The following is a 20392-nucleotide window of genomic DNA, read 5'->3' on the forward strand; positions in this document are numbered from 1 at the left end:
TAGCTGATATATTGTCTTTCCTAAGTAAATGCAAACCGGCATGTGAGAGAAGAATGCAGTGATGTGGCTTAAGGGGATGATTTTTCTACAGTCCACCTAGTTCTCACATCTTTCCTTCACCACAGATTTGGGACGGCAGCACATCCCTAGTCATACATTGAAAAGCAGTGTCAGAGTGCTCTTACTTCATATAAGGAAGAGAGACTTTGTTTGGCCAGGGAACAATCTCATTCTGGAGACAATTTCTCTTTCTGCTATTTCCATCCTCGCCTTCAATTTCATTCATTTCTGGGACAAAGCAATGTAAAATAGAAAAGAATTCTGTCACATCAGGGAGAGTAAGTGTTGGGACAATATTTTTCCTAGTTTAGATTTTTTTTAATATATGTTTTTAGAAATTAATTTTCCAGTTAAATAAAGGAGCCTGCCTTCTGTGAACAGAATAAAATTTGTGTAATTTGACAAAACATCACCACAGTGAAATTTGAGATATACTAGTGAGGCTGTGAGTCTTAAGTGAAAAATATGGTTTGCTCACATTTTGAATACCTACTGATAAATGGTTAATAAAAGAGTAATAAATGACTAATGTGTGCTTTAATAAATGATTCATCAATTCCTATAGAGACCTGTAAGTGAATAGGTTGCTTGTCACCATGATTTATGATGACTTTCCAGCACTGTCTTCTGATTCAGTTGTGCTACCCACTGGGGTAAAACAGCCCCTGGAGTACAATATGTATCTCCGTCTGCTCATGGTTCAAAGAGGATATGAGACTTTCAGAGCACCATCTGGAAAGATTTATTTTTCAGCTCAGACTGTTGAGAGACATGCTTGTAGCTTTGAGAGTACCTGTCTTGATTCCTGGTATTGTTTGAATCGTATTGAGGACCAAATACTAAGCTAAAAGCACTTTTAAGGTTCCTTCTGGCTCTCTTTTCCATAGTTCTTTTACAAAAATTTCTCTCTTAGACATGAGATTGTCATTTCCCATGCTAGACATACCTTACCAACACAGACTAGACCTATCCGTTCAGTTTGCACATTTAAAAACAACAAGAAATACTACCTCCCCTTCTTCTGTGATCTGAAAGTCAACCCTGGTCCTTCTTATCTTGTTTTACAGGGAAAATGTTGCCTTTTGTGACTCTTAATTGATCTTATTCCTTTCTCTGTGGGTCTTGCCAGTGAGCTGGACTCTACCTTTGGACACTAACAATTCTTTTAATGGTAGGTGATTCCCCTGCAACTCCCTCCTCTAGACCATTACATCTGATTTGGAGAAATCACTAGTGAGGACCAGGAGTTGTGTGCAAAACTGAGCAGAAGAGTGCTGTCCTAACGCACAGATCAGGGACACAGCCAGGGTACCAGCCCTCTTTCACTCTCCTCTTGGGAGGGAAGTCAGTGTGTAAACCAGACTGAGCAGAGGTAAAAGACTAGCAGGAGCTGCCAGCGTGGCTCGGCAAGGTGGTGAGAACAAGCTGAGTTGGCTTTTTCCCATTTCATGTACTGTTCTCTCATGCTGGATGTTGGAAGGCCAGACAATTGAGCTGACATACTTGAGCAGCAGTAAGACTATCTGAACAGATAAGAAGCCACTACCAGGCTAATAATTAAGAAATGGAGCTGTACTATGGCCTGAATGTTATGGGAACCAGTCTTAAATTCTAGCAACCTGTTCAGATTGGAGCAAACTGTCCCCAGTACTGCTTTGTCACGAGAAATAGTTTTGTGGAATGGACAAAACCATTTTAGCAAAATCACATGAACAAAATGCATATTGGAATTTTCATTTGGCTCCCATTTTTGGACCATGAGACAATTTACATGAAGAGAAAGCAGAATTCATACAGAAACTCAACAGAGCAGGACAAAGCCTCTACAGCTGTTAGTAAACTTTGGCATAATGAAGAGCTTCATGATGGCTAGGGATCACCAGAGATGAGCTCTTTGGCCATCCTTGGTTTTTCTAGAGCTGTAAATACAGCTAGCAAGGCTCCTGAAGCCTATCTTACCCTTTAGAACCCCCCTACACCGGATAAATATTTGCACTGACCTTTTCACTCAGCTTTACTTTCACTCTTGTAGCAGTTCACTAACACATTTGACATATCTGAAGCTCCAGGTGCCCAAGAGCCTCCTTGAAAACAAATGAAAGACATTACTTGGTATATTTTTCATTTGTGAAAGGCAAAATTCAAAGATAATTTCTCTGGTCATGGAAAATAGAGGAAACGGGATCAAGGCAGTATTCCTATATCATTCTTGTAAGATACCTGTCTTGCCTATTCTTAAAACATCCAGAGATTGAAAATCAAAAGGCTCCTCAATCTGTTCCTGCACAGCTCTTAACAATGAAAATTTCTGCATAGCATAATCTGAATTTCCTTTGCTAGAACTTAAAATCATTACTTCTTCTGTTGTCCTCATAGATATGGAGGACAGAGTATGCCCCTAATACCTTTTTTATTCTTGTATAATCAAGACCATGCATGAAGGAGACAACTTTGCAACTCAGGATATATTGTCTGTTTCTTAAAATAAATAAATAACTCTTGTGTTAAACCTGTGATACTCATGTTTTTTCCCACAAAGATTAACCTAGCAGTGTTGGTGAAAACAGGAGATCAAGTTGTCCCATAACTGGCTTGTGTTTTATGTTTAAGCTGAGGCAAAGATGTAGATGTATATGTGTTTCTACTAGAGTCCCTTTGCAAGGTATCTATTAATTTAGTTTAGAGAGTATCTATTAGGCAAATGAAAAGCTATTTATTAAATCCATGTGAAAGGAAACAAGCATCTAAATGGTCATAAATATTTTATTTTCTAAATGAAGACTGTGAACATGCAGTTCTCAGTGCAAAAATAACACAATATTTGAAATTTTCAGTAAAGTTCTATTAACTGTACCATTTCTTCATGTTTAATAATTGGTCACTACTCTCAGTTAAAGTCCAAGGCCCTCAAAGGTTTCTTAGTTGTCATGAGCTACAGAACGAAATCCCATAAGCAGTTTAGGAATCAAGGTACCTAAATAACATAGGTGTTTAGACCTCTTTTTTTTTTTTTTCCTGAAATAATTTTGATGTCAAAGGTAAAAAGAGCTTATTGGACTTAAAAAATAGGTGTAAAGACATCTAATTCCCACTGGAGTTTGAAAAGCTGGTTTTAGGAGCATAGATTGCTTTGATTCTCAGGGCAATTAGGATCCCAAATGTCTATCTTCTAAACCTAACCACTTTCAAATAACTTAGAAAAATGCCTGTGATCAAGAAGAATGTTTGTTAATATTTCTGAGTTGTGTTGTGCTGATAACCACACTAAGGACATCTGGAAGACTTATTTAAACAGTCTGGCTATCTGGATAATGAAATTACCTTTTTGTTATTTTTTGTTCTTCTTCAATATCGTGTGTCAGTTCTTATCAGAATTAGCTGCTTTGAGGTTACTCATATGATGAGAAATGCTCAGCACCACTCAGGATTGAATTACCAATGACCTTAAAAACAAATACTCTGCTGTAGCATTACAAGTAAAACCAGAATAATTTTAGGGAGGGAAAGAAAAACAAACACGCTTATTCTGTGCATTACTGAAATAGAGGACTGTTCAGCAAAAAACAGGGCTTGGAAGACCAGTGTTTCCTGTACTCATCCAGATTCATACTGTGTGCATAATAATTTGTATTCATGTGGCTTTCAACAAGCTATCTGCATAACCAGTGTAAGCACTTTGTTCAGGAACTTTTGCAAAATATGTTTAACACTGAGTCCATCCACTTATCACATAATTAGAGCTGGATACACTGCATAGCAGTAGGCAGCAGACTTCTACATTTATCTTTGCTTGTGAGGGGTGAGTTCATTGCTTTGTTTCTCTCCACCAAGGTCATGAAATACATGAAGTTGTCTATTTAATCTCCAGATAAACACATTTCAGTGGTGCATAAAACAACAGAGTGCCTGCTTTATAATATGAAAGCAGCTGAGAAACACTTGTATAAGTACAGAAAAGGTTCTATGAATAGAAATGATCATTCAACAGTGTGAAATCGGGGAGGAACACAAAAGCACTTCACTGCTTCCCCAGATCTGATTTTTTCCCAGCATTCTTGCTCTCCGAGTCAGCTCACATAGTAAACTTGTATTTTTGCCAGTCCTTTTCTCATTTTCTGTTCCTTGCCTGCCCTTTGTTTAGTTTCCTTGATTTGTTATGATCAGCTGATCTGAGCAATCCTGATGCAAACTTCTGTGTGAGTCCTTGCCTTTTGTAACCCTTTGGTTATGCTTGGAAGGTCAGCAGCAACTCAGTGGTAATAACAGCAATTTTCACTACAGCTGGTAAATTCTCACCACAAAACCGTTCCAATGCTGACTATCCTCTGAAGACTTCTTCCATCTGCTTCTGCTAACAGCAAATATCCAAACACTGCGAGCAACAAAAAAGCCATAAACCCACAATTTATTGCTCTCTTCTACAAGAAGTGAAGGTTAATATGCTTCCTCAATGTGGTCTATGAAGTGTGAACTTTACCATAGATATTAAGGTCTGAATTACAAAGCAAACAGTAGCAGTAAGAGTTTTGACTATATCTAGCACAAATACGTTTGGGTAAGTAACCGGATAGTAGAATTAAAGAGGAAGGAAGGTTCAAACAAAGGCTCTTGAGAGAAGCACAAGCTAACCAAAGATAATGTAATGTCTCCAGACCTAGTCTTGGACCACTTATTCAGGGAAGCTGTATAAACATAATTATTAGCAGTCATTGCTAGGAATGGCTATGTGATTTTCCAATTAAACTTTTTCTCTCCAGCTGGAATTTTGCAGTTGCCTTCAAATCAAATTAGAACTGCTTTCTAGAGATTTCAATGGTAAGGTAGATTTGAAGATTGGAGACTTTTGCCCAAGCAAGTAATTTTTTTTTGCATGAGAAAATAATTTAATTTTTTAATGTCCTTTTTTTCACTCTTCTCCAAGAGTGGTTTATAGCCTGTTGTACCTCATTACCTGTCCAAGGTCTTCCACCTTCAACAGTGAGTGCAGGCAGGCAACACCTAGACTTCAAAGACACTTCACACAATTATTTTCAGATCAAGATATGAAAGAATGCATCAATCTCTTTTCTCAAATTAACTTCTGAGTTCTTTATTGTGAGACCTCATTTGACTATGTATTTCAGTTGACTGAAATCCTAAGTTCTGCGTGGAAACACTGTGGTTACAAACATTGGTATTCATTGCAGAGTGGCCCCTAAATCATTGTTATCTCATTCAGCCTAGACAATATGTAAATTGATGGGCAGGTAGTGGGGAATAGATGACCAGATTACCTTTGTGGTGCAGCCAGCAAAAATTTTCTATGTATTTTTATGTACATAAAGGGTTACAGTTCCTCACATGTGGAATGTGGAATCTTAACAGAAATACCAAGAACTCTAAATCTCCTTGTCTGACACAGCACAGCTGATTTGAGGAGTAATAAATAGAGGAATTGTTAGATGTGTAGCAAAATATCACTCTAATCCCATGAGTTAAGGAACCCACACTGTTAATATGCCTCTAGCATCTGTAGGAGTTCTATTTTAAAAGTAGGATTAAACAAGATAACACACTATAGATCTTAACATATTCAATTTGCACCAGACAAAACCCTATTTAGTAGCAATTACACAATATGTGTGAGCTGGTATCATAGTTGCAGTTTATATGAGCAGAAGGGATTTGTAAAGCTGAAGTATATTCATACAAAAATAATAGTTATATGACTGCGTAGGTCATTCCAGTAGAGTGGAAATGCGTTTTGTGATCAGTTTATCAATTTCTTCACTGACAAGTGAGATTTTAAGATTTTTGTCAGCAACACTAAAACTGATTTGGCTACTACAAAATTTGCTAACCATCTGTGCATACGAATCAAAATGTCAGGATTATTTAGACAAAATATCTTTTTTCCTTCTGCTCTGAAACATTAAAATAGTGAACCGATAAAAATCAACATGCTAAAAGGAGCTGTACATTTATTCAAGTAAAATTGTTAGTAAGTGCCTATGAAAGAGACTCATTTGGAAAGCAATAAAATTCTATAGGGCTGATCGTCTCTTGAACTTACTGGAATGAAAACGGTGTTGCTACATTGAAGAAAAAAACAGATTAGGGGATTCATACAGAACTCTTTGCAGTTATAGTCTCTGTTGAGGAAAATGGTTCAGGAGTGTAATTTATTCATACCCTTGTACTTTCTACTTTGGCTTATTTCCAGGACTTGTTTGCCTTAGAGTCCCAGATGCTTATTTGCTTAAAGGGTAGCCCTTTCTCTAGCCGGCTGTCTAACAGTCACTTAATATTTATTTGTTTTTACAAATGTTTTCCCCTGAGTTCCCAGTCCATATGTCATAATAAAAAGTATAATCCCAACACTACAGAATATTGACGGTATCCTCACTTTCCCAATCTAGAATTTCACCCCATAATGAAAAATCCCCGAATCCCAATTGGTTACGTTACCCTGTGTTTCCCTCCAACGCCATTGATCTATGGCCAGTCCTTCTGAGTTTGTGTTCTAACTCCTGTTTTCCTCTTCCACATAGCTTGATGCAGCTTTTATAGAGATGTTTTTGTTCCCTGCTTATTGTAGATTTCTTCCAGCTACTGACTTGTCTAGTCTTCTTGATATTTAATTTGTCCAGTGCTAAAATTTATCATTATCTTTTTGCATCATAGTTCAGAATCCTTTCTGCCTGCTTCATCATGTTTTTAAAAAACAAAACAAAACCCCCCAACCAAACCAAACTCTTATCTTTTTTTTTTTTTTTTTTTTTTCTCCTTTTCAACTGTACTATTTAGTCACCAGCCTGTAAGGAACCTTCTCTGAATTTTAATAATTAACTTTAATTTTTCCTTCCTCTCCAGATTCCTTGAGTCTGTTATTTGAATCTCAGAGCCTGAACATCTAACATTCCTTAAATGCCTCTCTGCTCTCGTTTCCAGTTCCTGCTTCAGACCTACCAAGACTACTTTCAGTGATATATCCATTGACTCCTTTTTGCTGAGTGTGACATCCCCTTTAGCTCTGTTCTTATTTTCATAACTTTCCTCACTGTATTTTTATATGGAAAACTCTTCTTCTAGTATTTCATAAAAAGCTATGTTTCTGACCTTTGTCATCTCATGATCCTCTTTCTGTCCCCATGATTTTGCCCCTTTAGTTTTATTTCTGGAAGATCTTATTTTTTCCATTCCTTGATGCTGTCCCCCAGTGAACTCTTCTTCAACCCTCACTGCCTGTTCCCCTTGGGAAACACCTTTCTGTTTTCATGACTTAAACTGACTGTTTGCTTGTGACTCACAAAAGTCCATGTACAGTCTTTGCCTGCCTTCTATAAATCGAGTACCATCACTGTCTGCTTCCACACATCATCTCATTTTTTTTCTTTTATGTTTTATTTCCTCCTCCTCAGCTCATTTGTTTTGACCGCCTTCAGTCACTGAGGCCAGCAGTGCCCATACGTTGTGTAGTACTGTCAGATGTTCTTAGGTCGATGATTTTTCTTCATTTAGAAGACTGATGGTAAGGAGAATGCTGCTGTCCTCAACAAGTTTAAAGGGTTGAAAGCAATCTTTTAGCTCAAAAAAAAGTTTGTAAAATCTAAGGAGTTATGTGAGAAACTTTCAAAAGATACATAAGAAAAATCAATCCTGCTAAATAAGCTTAAATCTAAACCAACAGTTGTCTTTTGCTGAAATAATATCAAAGAAGAAGATTTATCTATAGAATCGTTTATTCCTAGCTGCCTGTATCCAAACTATGGCTCCCATCCAAACAGAGTGCTCTGTGGAGATGTGAATGCAGGATTAGACTATAATTTAAATCTGGATTTTATACATATGCATATCTATATACATAGAAACACAGACCCACAGATGTTTGCCTACCTAAACTGAGGACCAGGTGTTTTATTGTCCTAAAATTGCATTTTCTAATATGGATTATAACAAAAATGAAATTGGGTTTGGTTTTACTTGTCTACTTGAAAGTAACACAACTAGCATTTGAAAACAGAGAACACTACCTGATTAATTGATTCAGTGTTGAACTACACTAAGAAAAAAGTGTATATTTGAAGACAAATGAAGGGCATGCTTTCTAAGTTAGCAGCTCTGACCTTTTCAAGTTTGCCATCTTAAATAATAATTGAAGCCATGAGTAAATAAATTCAACTTTGCCTGCAGATGTTGAACTCTTTAATGTCCTTTTACTCTAACATAGCCACTGCCTGGTATTAATGGCAGAAACAGTTTTATCATGCCCCATGCTGGGGCTCACTGGCAGTCTCTAGGAACTGTTTTCTTTCCTCCAGCCATATGATTAAAATGCAGTTCCAATCAATAAATCTGTACGGTTTCTGTCAATGGTAAGTGTTCCCCTAGGGGTCTTCTGTGTCCCAGAGGTATTTCTTTTCTTGAGTTCTTCTGTATTCACGAGAGAACCAAATTACAGTAAGTCTTGTTTACCTAGACTGCCTGTTGAGATTGTTTTTGAACTGCCTGGTAGAGCTGGGGTGAACAATACAGAGCACACGAACACACTCACATGCTGGTAGACACAGATATAGATGTTAGCAGAAAGGTACCTTTTAGCAATATTGGGTTCCAGCATAACCTCTGTGAAGTCTTTGCTTTAGGAAGATTAAATATTTAAGCATGCACTCTTGACTCTTTTGACATGTTAGTAGGAAATAGTGTAGGGTGGATTGCAAAAAGAGGTCTCGGATTCTGACATGTGATTTCAGCTGAACTTCACCACTTTTCAAGGATGTCAGGGTTGCCTGTTTTCCCTTTTCTTGAATGAGGATTATCTCCATTGATCAATGAGACTATACGTGAGCAACTAATCAGTTTTAGATTCTCTTTAGTCTAGTAGCAATTGCTTTAATGTGGTCGATTAAAAGGGAATTTTAATGATCTTGCTAATTGTGCTTTTAAAGGAAACATGACAGCTATTATTGAACTCTTAGTTTATTATTTCCCATGGTGATCAGTTTGAAAAATCAAAACATAAGCTTTTAAAATGTGACATCCCCTGCAGTCTCACTTGTTTATTTCTTAAATTTGTATGTCATCTTCGTAAATAATGGTAAAGTAGAAACAACGAAGCAGTTGTACTCAGCTCATAACTTTTTCCGTTTCTCATTTTTCTGTTATGGGAGATACAAGAGAAAGGTAATACTCCTGCCTGAATTCAGCAGAAGGTAGTACATGTTTCCACACATACATACAGCCAAGAAAAGCATCTAGTTCATTTCTTTAAAAGACTACTTTCAAAGGGAAGTACTAGACTGTAGCTGCCTATAAATGCAAACACTAGGTACTAGTCAGCAGAAATAAATGCATTCAGCTACATGTTGCACATCTGAATTATTTATTCAGAAATAATAAGCATGGTTTGTCAACACTTACACAGAAGGTTATCTGTGTTACATAGTAAAGCTATTGTAACGTCTTTCCTGGGCTAATTTGTAAGTATTCAGGAAACACCTTACTCACTTTTAAATGCCCAGAGTCCAGACTATAGGTTGAAGCTCACTTATTCCATAAATTTATTTTTCTTAAATTCATAAAGTATGGGCAGCATTACAAATGTTAATGCTACTATTATAGGATCATAATTTAAAAATACCAGCGTTCTCAAAGGGCTCCAGCAGTGTGTCATTTCCCTGCTTTATTAAAATGAATGAACAGATGTACAATTTATTTCTGCTGAACTATCATCTAAATTCATAAGCTATTTCTCATGTGTCTGAAATCCGTGTTGGTTTCCCATTTTCTTTGCCTTAGAAAAAAAAATTACACTCTCACATTTATCACTCTAGGGATATAAACGAGAAGTATACTCTCCACTTCATTCACTTTAGACTAATATCCTCAATACAATTTAAATCCCATCTTTTCAAGGCTATTCAGCAAAACCTAGGCACTGGAACACCCAGGATCTGATTGGAAAACTCCCTTGCCATCTATGTTGAAGACTGGCAGGTGGACTCTGAGGACACTATCTGTTCTCTCTGACAGAATGAGGTGGCACACAGCTGCATTTAATCTTTTTGCTTGGCATTTACGATACTAGTGGAGGCTATGCAATTTCTTAGCAACAAGTTGGGAAAAACCAAGGAAGGGACAAATAATGACTGGTAAGTGGGAGAGGTGAGAAGGTTGGGTGTAATTGTAGAGAAATTTGCAGCTAAGGAACACATGTCAGCTGGCCCCGACCACTCATGCAGATGTGTTTTATTTGTCTTGCTTCAGCCTAGGAGCATGGCAGGTGCTCCCTGGAAGTGGTAAACAAACAAAACAAGACAGTGCAGAGATTAGATGGAATAAAATTATGGAGGCTTAAAAGCACATGAAACAGACACGTTGCCATGGAAAAAAATTAGTATAAAAATCCCAGACAGTGTGCTCTCAGCCTATCGCCATTCTTATTTGTTGGCAAGGTTTGTGGGCAATGTAAGGGTGATATTTTGCACTAATTCCATGTGAGAAACGAGTGGATAATATCCCCTAGGGCTTCTGGCAGTGTTTCTTCCATAAACCCTATTTCTAAGGGTTTATATTGTAAGCAAGCTGTAAAAATTTTTGGTGGTTTGAAGTTGACAACAGAATTCTCAGGCTCAGATTGTGTTTTTTTAGGGTTTGTTTTTTTTTTCCTCTGAGAAAAATCACTTTGGCAAAGAGAGTAGTGGAACAGAATGTGAATCAATCTGCTTTCTTCATTTCATAGCTGCTCTGGAATTTAAATGCAGGCCTTTAAATACCTCTTTGCCAGACAATTCAGGAAAATGATGAAGTAATGGTTGAGATTTGTAAAAAAGCATGATTTTCGTTAGAAACCTTCTCTGCAGTGACAGGAGCAGTTTGTTCTTGTGGGACTGCTAGGAAGGAGTTGTTAATTCACTAGTAAGAATGGAGTTGTAACTGGAGCAGGTATTTTTTTTTTATAGTGGCCATGTTGCAGACAGTCTCAAAACAATTAAATTTGGGTATCTAGTTCTGCCATTGTTGTTCCCTCTTAATCCTTCCCGAAGCTGAGATCATAATTATTTTCCTCTCCTTTTCCCTTACGCTTTGTTGCCAAAAGAGAATATGACCAGCTAGGAAAGAAAATGCCAGAGGCATAATTTTCATCTTTTATCTGCAGTAAGGAGGGCAAATGTGATTTTGTAGTTACACTCTGTATCTCTAGCTGTCAGCACCAAATCCAGCGTAATTGAAGAGTCTTGTATGATAGCGAGTTTGAGACTGGAATCTCAGTTAGGGAACTCCTTCCTATCACATGTTTTTGGCCACAGAAAAAACATGTTTTGGCAATCCAGTGAGCTTCGTGGAAGTTAATGAGGACCATGGACCTTAAAAATGTTAGAAAACTATGTAAAAGTGTTTAGTTCCCCTTTCTGTTCCATATAGATTATTGGATTTAGGCTTACCATGAAATCTGCAGGGGAAGGGTTCTCAAAATATCCTCAAGTCCCTCCCTCCTTTTTGTATAATTTCCAGTATTTGCTTATTTTTCCTTCAAGAGCTTTGAAGATACAGTCTCTGTGATCTCCCAGCAATCTACTACAGCACACTTCAGTTACCTCACTAGGAGTAAGTTTTGCCTCTTTTCTGATGAGAATTTTCCTTGGCCCCACTGAAGCCCATCACTTATTTGCCTTGTCCACTATGAAGGTGATGCACAGATAATCCTTTTATCTACAACAACCCTGTATACATTTTCTATGCAGATTTGTTCAAGACCATGAGCTTTAGACATCTGCCTCTCCAATTGCTCTTTGCCTTCCACGCTGTGGGCAGGAATCGGGTGCTGTAATACAGCTGGGGCTCCCCAGTGCTGAGCAGATGGAAGAATTCCTGCTTCTGTCTTGCACACAGTGCTACTTCTTACACATCTCAACACAGTTTTGCTGTTTTCACAACATTAAATTGCCTTTATTGTCCACGATTCTTCTCCAGTAGCAGAGTAAGTGACAAAACTAACATCTGCTATATGTGGTTTCTTCTTCTTTCATCCTCACCACAGGAGAAGAGTGTATATATTTTGAGCATTTTGATGGGATTGGGTTTTGCTGCTGTTTGTTTTCTTCTACACATGTGGTTTTGTGTTTAATATGGAGAATTTGATTATATCATTTGGGTGTTTTCTTTTTATTTGTTCTGAATTTTGTTATAGAGCAGGCTGAGGATATTTCATACACAAATGAGAGTCTGTAAGCACTGGATGGGGAGCTTTATGTCCCATTTAGGCACACTGTGATCTTGTCCACATCTCTCTGCTAATACACCTAACTTCTGACCTGCAATTATCCTGCAGTTCCTATTTTGGGTTTCTCTTAAGGTAAGGGAATCTGACAGCTGTGTCAGACTCTGTGCCGTGGGCAAATGTACACTGGGGCTTAGGAGGAGATTCATCAATTCCAAAGTTAGTTCAGAGCGAGTTTCATTAAGAGAATGTTTTATAACCATATAGCATTTTTCATTCCAAAGAACCCCAAAGGAACATACAGAAAATGGATCCTCTCCATGGGCAAGCAGAAGATTAAATTGCAACTTTCTGCTGCTTGCAGGGAAAATGGAGGTGTAAGACTTCATTTGCTTTATTAAAGAATCCTACTCAGGAAAGTTATTTTAATTTCTAAAGAAGCATTGCAAATAATGACTAACCCTGGTGTTGTATTATTACACTCAAAATCTTGTTGATGGGTAAAGGGGAAGCCCACCTTATATATAAAGCCAAGAATTTATTGTTAGTAAAATTGAAAAATAGTCCAAGTCCATTCTAATCCAAGAATCATTATTAATCCAGATTGAATTATTGCAGGGAAAAAAAAAAAAATTCTTCTATTCAGAAAAATTTTCAATAATAATAATATTACAGTTATAAAATTGTTGTACACATCCTTCTTCCTTCTGCCTTTTTTCCTGCTGTTATTCACCCTGTTTCATGGTTCCTCTGGGTCGTAAAGTTGGTGGTTTCATTCCAGTGTTTGTGGTAGGGATATTATGGTAAACTGTCAGCACCTGGAGTCCTTTGTCAGGACAAGCGTGATGCTCATGTTGATCATTTCTTCTTCCTCCCTTTGGGATCATTTGGGGTCATTTTTATGTATTTACTAACGTGCTTTTACATGTTGCTCTCTCTTCATTGGCCTGAAGCTCCATGTTGCATCCAAATTTACTATATATGATGTCTTTTACATTTGTTAGATACTTTTCCTTTGTTGCCCCTAAAATCAGTTTTGTCCAGGTCTGCATTTCTTTAACTAAACATTGGTGAGTTGTTTATAGCCATGGGGTCTCCAGTGACAAGTCTCTGCTTCATGTCTTGCTACCCCATGATTGTACTTCTCTGTACTGCATCCTGTGTCACCACTTTGCAAGGCCTCTTTTATCATACAAGGCCTCTATTTCTCTGTACTACATCATTGGGTGAGAGTTACAAAACTTTGGTGGTACTGTACAAAGATAAAAGAGTAAAAATAAATTAGTCAAATACTGTTACAGCGAAACTCAGTAAAACAAAGCTGCAGGCAACTCAACATTCAGGCAGAGCAAGGCTGACAAAACTCCATCCTGAGGTTTGAGGCCTTGCAAACTCAAAACATGGCCTGTTACAAGCAGTGGTAATACTATACTAGAGAGCTACAGTTACGGTATCATTCTGTTTTCTGGGCTGCAGTTAACAATGATTGGGACAGCACTTGGGTCCCATACATAGCAGAAAGAAGTTTAAGTATCATGGCTGGTGAGGACTTTGTGCAACTGTGGCCCAATGTCTTGATTGGTGTGGGAGTAAGGGAGTGATGTGCACTGACTCATTCTGAAGTGTAAAGAAAGCTCTCCATCATCATTAGACCATTGAAACTCTGATAACCAACCCACCTCTGGGTCAGAAGTCAGAGTCTGTGGCTGTGGCACTAGCCTCAGGACTCGCAGTAAAGAATATCTGTACATCAGCAGACTCGGGATTGTTATATAGGATGCAAAACTAACTAGCAAGAGTCAAACTGAGCTGCTGGGCATTTGTATTCATGTGAGAAGTGCCTTGAGGCTTTCAGGGAGTAGTAAGAGGTCCTTTTTTATATTTCATCCCAGACACAGCACTTGCTGCTTCAGGTGACTGAAGTACAGTGCCGTTATCTTTAATGAGCTCCCCCAAACTCCATCTGAGCACACACAAGGGTGCTAGGCTGTCTGAGTGTAGGACTGTGGCATATCACAAGTGATCAGAGTCTCTTTGCTTATAAGACAAATGAAGTGATACTCAGCTAAACAATATTAAAAATCTACTAAAAGAGCTAAAATCTGGCAGTGAAAAAAAGGGACAAATGGAGAGAACCAAGAGGACTTTTCTGAGTCACCACTAGAGTGTGTAACCAGAAAAACCACAACTGAGCTATGAAAGTGTGTGTGTGTCTGTGAGAAAAGGTTATTATACAGGTTAATACAGGCAGCTCTTCTTACTCTGGTTCCTTTCCCCCTCCAAGCTCAATGCCTCTGATGTTATGAGTGAAAATATCACAAGTAATTGAAGTTGCAAACCCCAGCAGAATATTAAATTAGAAATTAAGCAAAAATGCTCATCAGTTGGAGCACAGAAATCCTGGGCAAATTTTCTAATGCAGTGTTACAGCAATTGGAATAATTTTTTCCCAACTGCTTCACTAACTGAATTGATTGAATTAAATGTGTTCTGTGGTGCTAGCTAACCTGTGACCCCAGTTACTCAAGATAATCAGGGGGGTAATCAGCCTGCCATGATCTGAGCTCCAAAGGAACAAGAGTATTGTAAGGTTCAGAGAGCCTATGCTGGCATTAATCAGATGTCATCAGGGTTTGATTATAAATCCTAAAGACCACCAAATTGATACAACCTGGTTTAATTCACTAAAAATCAGGTATCTACATATTAATCACCAAGCTGAATATCTAAAAGTGATTGCTTTTCTGGTAAGTGAAGTCATGTGTCAACGCTTTGGAATGTCCCACAGTTTAGTAATAAATATAATGATCAGCATCAGCACAAAAGTAGCATTAGCTAGATTAAAAAAGATTTTGTTCTAACCTCAAATAGATTTTTTTTTCCCTCCTGTTAGATTTTTTTTTCCCCCCTCTTGTTGGAGTTTACAGCTCCATTGAAATTGTTCCTCATGTTTCTACTCTAATTATGAGCTTACTCAGAAGCAAGAAATAGTATAAGTTTCAAGCTACCTGCCAGCGCAGCATTTTTCTCCCTTCCAAGGGGAGAAAGGGTGACTGCTTACAGTATATCATACTGCTGTGTATAGAAATAAAGTGCTATTTATTGTCCCTTAAAATGATTTCCCCTAGAACTGGCAAGCTCAGTTGAAAAATCCGTATCTAGAAATGTGTGTTAGGATCCAATTAATTGCTAGTGTACTTGCTTGCTCTCCTTGGGAAGAGTTCACTGTGGCAATTTTGATGCAGATGTATTAGCATATTATGTAGAGATTTGCTATGGAAGAAGGGGAAGCAGTCTTAAGAGAGAGGAATAACACAGTTACTTAATAAACTAATTTTCTTCATACATGTCCTGATTTAATAAGCATTCAACCCTGTAGAAAAGCTTTTCTGATATAAACCAATGATCATACCAAATGCTTATTTATCTTATTGGTGTCACCTGTATTTCCTGGGAATTGCCTTTATTTGCATTATAAATTTGTTCTGCTTGGAATTGGAGGACTTAAGCTGCTGCTCAAGGATTTCCAAGCATACCACAGCATTAGCTGTGACCAGGGTGAAGGAATTGTATGAATTCTTGACATCCCAACAAGAGTCAGCTGTAGTGACTCTAATGCATAGGTGCATTAGACTTTCTGCTCCTACCCAGACTGACCACGGAGCGCATTTGTGCTAGGCGTGATGCTTCTCACCTTCTGTCACCATATTACAGTGATGGTCTTCACAGGAGCAATAACTATGATGTGCCAGTGGGACAGGCCACATTTGCTGTTCATGGTCAGGTAATCTCTGCAGCCCGTACAAGGTAGGTCTCAGAGGCTCAATTCGCTGTATATAGACTTCATGGTGTGCAGGCACATCTTTCTGCCCAAAGCACAAGTGTAGTACCTTGGCCTGTCTTGACCTCCCTCCCAATACTTGGTGCTCAGACAAATAAACTGAGGAGCACTGCCATCAAATTTGTTGTCATTCACCTTCTCCTAATAGCTTAGAATTCATTATCAGGATATATAAAAATCCTTAGCTCCTTCTTTATCCTCATTAATAAAATGGACCAAATGTATCTATTTACAACAAAACTTACCCAACTGAGGCTGCAATGGTGTTCATGTTGAAGAAGGCTGTGTGTACAGTGAATGTATGGTTAGGAAAACATAAATTACAGGTGAGAAAATGAAAGGGCCCTGAATGTTCCCTCTGCGACATTCTAGACAGGAAATAAGCACACAATGGGCACTTACAAAAGGAATGTTTCATTTTCCTTTATTACAAATATTTTTCTTTCAAGAAAAGATGAAATGAGCACTGGCAAAAGGAGCTCGGCCGTGGGAGATGGAGACCATGGGTATCCCTTAAGCAGAAAGTAGTAAATTCATTTAGCATACCTTTGCTTTTTTCCTGACCTTTTCCACATCTGTGCAGTACCAAACCATATATCTGTTGCTCCATGCTTCAGTCATTGTTCAGCACTGTTTGTCTCAATACATGCTTAAATCTGTTTTCTCAATATACTCTTAAATCTCATGTGTTTTCAAAGCAGGCCACCCCAGCTGCAAGTGATCTTCTCTCAAACTGCCTTTTGAAACCTCCCATCACAGAGCTATATGGGGAGGCTCAGATCACTCCATTGTCATTGGTCAAATAGGTTGCATTTATTTTTATTATTGTTTCTTCTTGACCTTGGGAAAATAATTTTCTGTGCTAATAGGGTTGGAGACCCCAGGACCTTGTTGTTCCCTATCAGGGTAATGAGAGCTCTGTGCTTACCTGGATGTTCAAGATATAAAGATTTTTCAGCTATGGGAGGAAAACACAAAAGGAAAGAGACCATTAATCATGATAGTTCACCTATGTCTGTGATTTCTAAATGATTCTTCTTGTGTCATAACTTCTTGATATAGCAGTAATATTTATGCTCAATGAATGTTGTGTAAAGAGGATGTAGGCTAGATCATTTGAGAAAAAAATCATGTATGTACAGTAGAAGAAACTGCATGCAGTGGACTTCATTCATCACTTTGTTAACAGACTTGGAATATCTATTGTGTTCAGATGGATTGAAATATGAGTGTTCAGCCCAAATTCTCCTTTCCCCCACCCAGTTTTCCACAGAAAACAAAATGCTGGCTAGAGATTTCATTTTTAAAATTCAGACAAATTCTGTATCACTGCAGATAATACTGCCTGTAAACTTCCATCTGTACCTCCTGCCTCCACTGGAACAGTGTGAAACCTTGCAGAGTTCTTATCTGCTTCCAAAAAAGAGTCTTCAAACTGGGCTAACTTCAAACAGCTCTCAGCTGGAGGGGCTTGTAAATCTAGGGCATCTCATCCCCATCGGTTGGCACAACCTAAAATGCCAGAAGTTTGGGGAATTGATGAAATTCATTGCTAAAATATTCTAGAGATACAAGTTGCTTTGAATGCTTCAAATGGTGCTGCTAGGCACTGCTCACCAAAGACCATCTGAAGAAGCTTAACCACTGTCAAAACATCTGTTGTTGGCAGCATGGGTCATGATCAGCTGTAAGCTGGCACAGTGAATAACTATCTTCTTTGGAAGCAATGTCCTCTCAGGGCAGAAAAAGCAAGATTTCTCATTTGGATGCATATGCTTCTTTTTATCAAAGAGTCCAAAGACTCTGCCATGGAAAAAGTCTCATTTACATTGTAATTTCCACCTCTCTGCAAAGACATGTTGTCGTCTTAACCTGGTAAGAATATGGTTCAGTCTTGCAATATTAGGGTACCAAAATAGTGTTTTCATGATGTTCTGAAAAGTGTGTAAAGGATTTGAAAAGCCCCACGTTAATCCATTATTTTCTTAGTCAGTGCGATCTTATTTAGGAATACTGCTAAATTGTGACTCATTTCCATCTACCATTTAATAATCAAATTGTATTTAACATACATTTTAAACCTTATCTTGAACTAAGTGGGTTCCAAAACATTGTGACAGTCGCTATGAAGTTGTTGTCTATATATGAGCTTCATAGACTAATTTATTATTTCCTTATTTATACACAGTTGAGAGGTAATCATGATTTTAAACAGAGAACAAATAACCATTGGAGCTGATTGCTAATGAATGTAATAATATTCTTATAACTTAGGTTCTTTAAATCTAGAATTGATGGTTTTTCAGAAAGTTGTGCTCAACTTCAAGTTGTCAAAAGTGATGCTGAGTCACTGGAGATGACTATTCAAAATGTGTGTGACCAAATATTTAAAAGAGCCAACAGTGTTACAAAAATCTCTAAATTAGACTGTGCATTCAAAAAACTGAATGCATTTCTATTTGGTGTTCATGTAAGGCAGGAGAAACACACAGAAAAATCAGTTCTAGAACAGGTTACATCATTTTAGGTAATGATTTCCTGAGTAATAAGAGCATCATCTTAAAGGGCTTTTTATTTTTTCTTTTTCTTTCTCCCAGTCAAGACCTGTATAAACCCTTGCTTGTCAGAATGGATTTCTTGGCATTTTATTTTTTCATCTGTGTACACTTGTAGCTCATGTGAGTTCTAAGGACATGTTTGGTAAAGTATTCAGGAATACATCGTTCATTGCTAAGTCCTCAAACAATAGAATAGGGGAGTGAACAGATTTGTGTTAATAAAAATGTAGTAAGTCATGAAATTAGGATTCCACAGAACATTCATTTGTAACTGTAGTAGTAGTTGTATAGATGAACAAGATCTCTCTAGAATTTCATATAGGAAATCTTTGTTCTTTGACCTATTTCAAATGAAGCATTCTTTTTCTTTTTTTAACTTCTTCCATTAGTTCGCCTTTGTATAGCACTAAAATACAGTTTTCATACATGTATGAAAAGAAATCCTGGAAGTTGCCTTCCTAAAGAGAAGTCACGAAATCCCTTCTCTACTTCCTAATGACAATAATTTAAAAATCATGAATAGCTTTGATCTACTGAACCTCTTGTCACTGCCCAGCTCCCTCCCCATCAGTACAGAGGCCACTTTGCATTTATTTATACCTGGGAGGAGACTAAAGCTACTAGAGCAGTTCCCCCTTCATTCCTCTAAATCTTCCAGACATTCTAGTTAATTAACTGGTCTCTGCATATTCATGTTACAGCTAATGCTATCAAAACAATTTTTCTGTCATGATAAAATTCCCCTTTTATCTCCCACTTCGATGTTCAGAAAGGAATGAATTCATCTGTCCTGCTACTAAGGAGCCTAAATGGTACACGTAGCAACTTCAACAATTACAGAGGACATCTTTTCTGAACCCATTCCATGTCCAGACAAACCCCAAAAACGTGACAATTTGGGAACCAGTAAGAGGAATTTGTTGCTTAGGGTAACTGTAACTGGGTCTGGCATGTGAAGCAGTCTTAGTGGCATAGGAGAGTTTGCATAAATTTCTTGTAATATGAGTAGATGGTTTCCACACTTTCTTCTATTAGTAAGGTAGTATCAGTAAGCTCAACCATATATGTTCAGATGTTAATCTTCAGCATGAGAAAAGTTGGTTTGGGTATGAAAAAGTCTCTCCTAAAAATGAAAGAGGAGCATTTAACAAGGCCTTCTTCCCTTCCCTTGTGACCATCATTAGCATAAGTGAGAGCTATGTGGATTGATGCAGGGAAAAGCCTGTAAAACCTTTCTGCTCCTAATATGCAGTGGACGAAAAAGAAAAAAAAAATCCAGCTGAGCCTATTCTATTTAAAGTTCATTCTATTTAAAGAAGAGAACCGGCATCTTAGAAAGAAGATAGGCTTAACAGTGCTCTTGATGGGAAGTGCACCGAGGAAGAAATAATACGTAGCTGGGTTGGCTGAATACACCACAAGTGGTCTCATAAATGTGAAAAGCAGGTATCTCCCTGGTCCCTAGGCAACGCTGATGCTGTAACAGGTGAATAGGTGTAGTCTGCTCTTTCAGGCTTGGTCAGATCATCATTTTCTATGATGCTGTTGTTTTAAACATAAGGTTTGTTCTACCTGGGGGGAAAGAATTTTTGATAGATAAGAAAATAACATCATTATTTCTTTGAGTTTTTCTCAAAAGTACCTTAAGTGTAGTAAATATTACAGTGACCTTTTGCTGACCTCTGTCCACCTGGAGAAAGAATATTTGTTTTTCTGTGATACAACCATCATTCT

General features: G+C 37.8%; 1 protein-coding gene across 4 annotated transcripts in view; it reads left to right on the forward strand.

The window, feature by feature from the left end:
* The window catches only part of CDH13 (cadherin 13), a 516835-nt gene that overhangs the window by 420713 nt on the left and 75730 nt on the right, over nt 1-20392 (forward strand). Inside the window, exon 10 of one of the 4 annotated variants that reach the window (XM_074881612.1) lies at nt 6913-7035. The exons of the other annotated variants lie outside the window; for them this stretch is intronic. Within the exon in view, the coding sequence (XP_074737713.1) occupies nt 6913-6921 (9 nt within the window). The 3' untranslated portion in view covers nt 6922-7035. Of the gene's footprint in view, nt 1-6912; nt 7036-20392 lie in introns of those variants that run through there. 4 annotated transcript variants of the gene reach the window in all.

This window comes from Strix uralensis, chromosome 12 (assembly GCF_047716275.1).
Source record: "Strix uralensis isolate ZFMK-TIS-50842 chromosome 12, bStrUra1, whole genome shotgun sequence".
Taxonomy (NCBI): Eukaryota; Metazoa; Chordata; class Aves; order Strigiformes; family Strigidae; genus Strix; species Strix uralensis.